The 6000-nt window shown below is 36.3% G+C and overlaps 1 protein-coding gene across 1 annotated transcript in view; it reads right to left on the bottom strand.

Annotated features, from left to right (window-relative positions):
• Positions 1 to 409: 409 nt before the first annotated feature.
• Positions 410 to 6000, bottom strand: part of CNTLN (centlein) — a 3122808-nt gene continuing 3117217 nt past the window's right edge. The window contains exon 26 of the mRNA XM_044061293.1: positions 410 to 3766. Coding sequence (XP_043917228.1) covers positions 3665 to 3766 — 102 coding nt within the window. The 3' untranslated portion in view covers positions 410 to 3664. The remainder of the gene's footprint in view (positions 3767 to 6000) is intronic.

Genomic DNA, 6000 nt, shown 5'->3' with positions numbered 1-6000 from the left:
AACATCTGTTATTTGTGCTCTTTTAGCCGGTACAAAGCTGAGCCATTTACCCAATAATGATCTCTGAATATCTGTCAATTCATATGTCGAAATGTTGAAAATCAAACCTGTTTGAGTCTTTTGCCCCCTCTGTTCCAATCTTCCGTACTTTGCATTCTCCTCGCTTTTTGATTTCTCAGTCGATTCCTGGGCCTTCCCCTGATCGGGAATGGTTTGTTTGACAAAAAACGGCTCATACCTGACGTCATCGGTGTTGTAGAGTTCTTTACTACAAGTAGCAGGATTTGACCGTTGCATTATATGTTCCTTTGGTTTGACTACCTGCTTTTCGTACTTACGATCAGTTACTGATATAAAGCTACATATGTCATTCCTGTTATTGATAGTAGAATCATGACCCCAAATGAGATACTACTACAGGCAATGGTGTTGTTACATTACCTCCTAGTTCCAATTCAGTTCTGAGTGGGAGTGGTGGGAAATATTCCACGGAAGCAATAGGGGTAGACTCATTGCTAGCATTGCTGGTAGTCCCAGCAACTACACTCTCATATCGTATAGGGCGTGTATCATTCCTGTTTCTACTCCATGAAAAACTTTGCCATTTCTGAAGTCACCAAAGTCCCTCTGCAACTTTCTAACTTTGGTCACTTGCAGCTTTTTTTCATAATTCTGAATATTCTCATAGAGGGTGTCCATCCTATCACCTAACACAGTTAGTGAAAAGTTATCGTAGATGTCACTCTGTAGCCTGTTAATTTCAGACAATAGCGCTTCCTCTTGCGGGTCGAAAAAATCAATAAGCAATTGTAAATACTTTGCGCTGCATTCAAGGTTGATTAATTGCCCTTGTTTATTTTCATTCTGTTGTTGATTGTTAACATTGGAATATAGAATGCATAGAAGTTATCGGATGGAAACCGAGGGGGATTTCTACATCAATCTTTGTAGCACTCTGCTATGACACTGATTTAATTCTAAATAGTTCAAAATGACAGCTTGATATCCAAGAGGTCTGCAACACACAGCTTTAGAACTATTTTCATGAAAACTATATTTACACATAAATGACATACTTGGGAAAGTTTCTCACAATTAGATTTTCTTCTTACCATGTTTAGAAAAAGTATATTGTATATAAAGTCAAGCAAATAGCTGAAGTTATGTTTGGGATCCTGGATAAACTTTTTTGTTATCCACTGCCATCACTAACTTCAGGCATCCTCTACTGTCAGCTATGCATATGTCTGTCCTCGCAGTTTCCTATGGTGTGGTGGTCTCCCTTTCTAAGACTGTCCTACATATGAAGATCCTCCAGTTTTCTAGGCACAAGTTCTAAGGAGTTTAAGCCACCATGTACCACTGAGTGGGATGGGCCAGATGTGCTCAAAATTTTTATTGCCTCTTTCCACTTTTGGCCTGGGTCATGGCTGAAAAGGGGATCAGTGTTCTTATCCAGTTAAAAAATATATATACCATGACAAGTAGTTCTTCTGATTTTGCTGCAGCCACACGAGGGTTGCTAAAAATCATTTACTTTACTTATGAATAAAACAAAAGAAATTAGAATAAGATGGAAGAGCTATCCGGTGTATGCAGAAATGTATAAAGATCATGGTTTTACCATTACATGTAAAACTTAGAGATGTTCAAAAAAAAGTTGAGGAGAAACAGGTCTATTCTCATTATAACTATTTATTTTGCTTTCTGAATCTGCTGTTTCAGAAATATTACATCACTACTACAAATAAACTGAATGAAAAAGATTTTCAGCACACCTGGGGTTTGCCCCTTCATTTACATTTGTGCAACCTTGGAGATGGTTTATATACAAGTTGGGTCAGTGTGATGGGCTTCCCTTACCATGCATGGGGTTGTGCCCCTGTAAAGAAATCTTTCTTTTAACTTTGTTGAAAGTGGCTTTCAGTGAATTTGTTTTGTGGTATCAGACCTTCCAAAAATATCATTCTGAGGCTCTTTGCCAAGTGTTGCTGTCTTGCTTAACTAAGCACTTAAGATCTTTAATAAAACTTGACATAGGGAGCAGACTTCATGCAACTGTTACAGGATGTTTAGCAGCCACTAGAATGGTCACTAAAGTAGAAAAATGGGAGCTTGTTTTCTTCTTTTGTGTTTTTGTGTCTCATGACTATGATCATCAGCTATCCAAGTCCTTCTAACCCACAGCAAAAGAACAACCACAGTAGGTGAATATCCCAGCAGCTATCAAGGGTTTTTGTATGCCCTAACTTCTCCATTTCCATGTCAAACCTGATGACTGGGTGTTCCACCATACTGGCCACTGGATAGGTGTATAAAGAGATGATGCACTGTTTGGTGGGAATGAATTATGGTCCTTCCTGCTGTGATGCCTGGCCTTCACAACATCATTAATGCAACAAGACCAAACTGCTTTGCATCACAGGATGTGCAAGACAATGGAAGCAACCCACTCACACCCATCTGGCCAGCTCTTCCAGTACCAAGGTCATTATCATTGTTATAATCCTCTTTACCATGCAGCCTGAATATGGAACCTGTTTTTAATGTGTTAAACAATGGATAGCATTTTAGGTGTATAGAGAATAATGCCACTGTTTTAAACCCCATAATGGTAATTATGCACGTCTACATAAAATATACGTACAAAATAGCACATTTCTGTCTTTAGACGCTGTGAATTCTGAGTCGTACTGGTACATATTAAATGACTTCGGTTTATACGCAGCTATTTTATAAAGGTACAAATGTTTATCCAATTTCATTATGCTTTGGTATCACCCAAGGATGTTATTCTGGTAGAAGTCAGAAACTGTAGTCTGATTTATTTTAATCATATAATGATGCACCAAATAATCTCAGCATAAACATGATATTTTGTGATCTGGGAATTTGATAACTCCTGATAATGTATACAATTGTATTTGTACACATTTGGCTATTAATCCTGCTACATTGGTATTCTTTGGATATTATCATCAAAGTATCCACAGAATAATGGATCATACAAAGATCTCACACTACTTAAATTTGGTTGCAAACATTTCCTTTTATCATTATTCAGAAATTATTTACTTTATATTGTTTAATTTTATGTGACTCAAGTATAGTAAACTATTTTGTGAACAAATACAATAAATACAAGAACAGCAACTGTCTTTTAAACACACACATAAAATATAATTGCGTTATCTATAGAATAATGCATCTTATAAAGATGTCACACCAGGTAAATTTGGCTGCATATATTTTATCAAATGAATTCATATAAAAATAGGTTAAAAACTGTTCAGATAATCAAATTTCTGAACAACAGTAAATTTACAGATCATATACATAAAATAATTTTTTCAGAAATGGTTTCTATTGCTTAACTTCATGTAATTCAAGTTTAGTAATTATCTGACCCCAGAATAAAAAAACTGCATTTAAAAAAGCACACACGCATGCATCCGCACATACATACATACACACACACATGCACATGTGTGCACACACATAAAATCATTATTCAAAAATCATCATATTTTCTTGCTTATTTTCATAATTTCACATAATTCAAGTGTTGGAACTGTCAACAAATCACAAGATAAATATATAAATAAAACTACAAAATGCACTTCACAGTGTTGAATTATTCCCTCACAAGTTGTCCCGTTAGTTGTCACCTAGCATCTCTGGTTAGCACAGCATATTCTTCGGTTAGCTTTTTGTGCTCTTGCAGCTTGTGTAATATAGTTTCCATTAAATGTGAAGCAAATGGAAGCTAAAAGAAAAATACAATAATGCATCAGTGTTTCATCAAACCATGATAAACTTTCTGAATATCAGTTTTTTGATCAGCATTGGCTCCAACAGCTAGACCTTTAATGCTAAGATAATTAATATTAACCTCCTCCCCAGTAGGGGAAGAGCCTCCTTTGCACACCTTCAGAAAACACAACTTAGTACAGTTTTATGAAATCTTAGTATAGGGTTTATTTTGGTAGGTGGGACTTGTCAGCCATCCAGTACATTCCGTAAAATGGATAAGTGAGTTGTGTTTCACTGAAAAGTACTATGGTGAAATGTTTGTTTCCCACCTTTTGAGGAGAGTAGCTCTGGTCACTATAGATACCAGGTATTACTATGTTACAGCATTAGCAGTTCTAAGCAATATTCACAGCAAAAGCAGTTAGGTATCATATCAACAAACTTAAGTCAGAGTCCCAGGTCTTCTGCAAAATCTAGTGGGTTCTGCATGGGGGTTAGATTATACACAAACAGCTCTTAAAAAGAATATTCATAATGCTATTCATTTATGATGATATTTTGCAGTTTGCATTCACTAAATACAATTTACCACCATTGCAGGGACAGTGCAAGTTCACAGTTTCAAAGAGAGAGTTGCACGGCAACACAACGGCCCACTAAATTAACCTCAGCAAGTAAGAGACAGAGCTTACATTAGCTGCTAAATGTACATTAATAGCAGCTAACCAGCTGTTATAGCGATTCAAGAATTGTTTACATGTTGGAATACGTAATCAAGTACTTGTCACAATCTAAATTTTATTAAGAGAATTGTGAATTAGACACTGCTTGGAGCAAACTATTCATCTGAACGTATTAAGGCAGGGATAAGCATGCTCAATCACAAAGTTTAGCCCTTGTGCTAAGGAAAGGATACATGATTATTATGACTTACCAATGCTGAACTTGAGGTCAAACTACCACTGACCCATATTACTTGGTCTTGAGGACAGACACAGAGAGAGGATAACTGCTTGACATGTCAGGTCCGCTTTAGCGAGTCCCATAATATGGAGACTGAATGACCAAAAAAACAAACAAACAAACAAACAAAAAAAAAAAAAAAAAAAAAAAGGATTTACATATACTAAATCCGAGACTAACATTTCTTAGAATATACCCTTTTTTCCAAGGTATGGCAATGTCAGAGTTGGTATATATAAGTTTGGAGGTATATGGGATGCAGGGGAGCTTGTCTCCTATTAGTTTTCAGAAGAGCAATGTTTGATATTCGCTCTTCTCCTGCATTTTCGGTCTTTTTTTCCATTGTGGCAGTACTCATTTTTATGGTTGCTGACATTTCAATAGGAAGCCCAGACAGAGCCCAAATAAGAAGTAGCCTTCATTCTACTAGCAGAGCAGGTACACAGGTAGGCTGTGCATAGTCAAGATAAATGAACTGCAATGTAGTACTCAAAGCAGTGTTTTAATAAAAGTGTGTTAATAAGTTTAAAATATGTGACACAGCACATCGCACTGCTGAAGACCAAAATTCTATAGCCTATACTACAGCTACACAAAATACAGTACTGTTCATACACTGACAGCAGGGAGTTATATACAGTTTAAACAATGCCAATAAAAATATGAAACCCTTCCTACAGGCACTGCCGAGAGAGTTACACGAGAATGTATATAAACTGGAACCACCTGGAACACAATCCCATTTCTAAAATATGCAAACAAATGTAATACTAAGAAATTATGACGATAAATCTTACCTGGGTTTTTCTTTGGCAAATTCACTGTGCAAAACTGACTACAACAGCAACAGTCTGCACTAGTTCTTTACAGTTCCTTTAAGGTATGTCTGACTTTTTTTTTGTTTTTTAGCTCAGTCTGTAAAATAATTCACAAGAATCAGCTCTGACACTATGGTGTGTTTTTCAGGGAGTACATGCAACATTACTGCAGCACTCAGTGATCTCACATAGGACAAAAGCAACAATATCTGAATTATGCAGAAAAATGACTGCTCTTCAGAAAAAAATGCACTCTAATGAATAATGAAAAAAGAGATGGGTGACAAATGCAGAGCAAAATGTATCAAAAAAGTTTCATAATCATCATCACAACAATCACCTTTTTCTCATTTTTTTACATTGGGTTGGAGTGTCAAATGTCACCACCTCTCTCTATTCAATGTCACTCTCTTACCTTTTTTGACAATTATGCCTCAATGTCACAGGTCTTCTCTCACACAATCCA

Source organism: Protopterus annectens, chromosome 2.part0 (genome assembly GCF_019279795.1).
Source record: "Protopterus annectens isolate FY-2018-M chromosome 2.part0, PAN1.0, whole genome shotgun sequence".
Lineage (NCBI taxonomy): Eukaryota > Metazoa > Chordata > Ceratodontiformes > Protopteridae > Protopterus > Protopterus annectens.
This window is presented reverse-complemented; position numbering and strand designations above follow the sequence as displayed.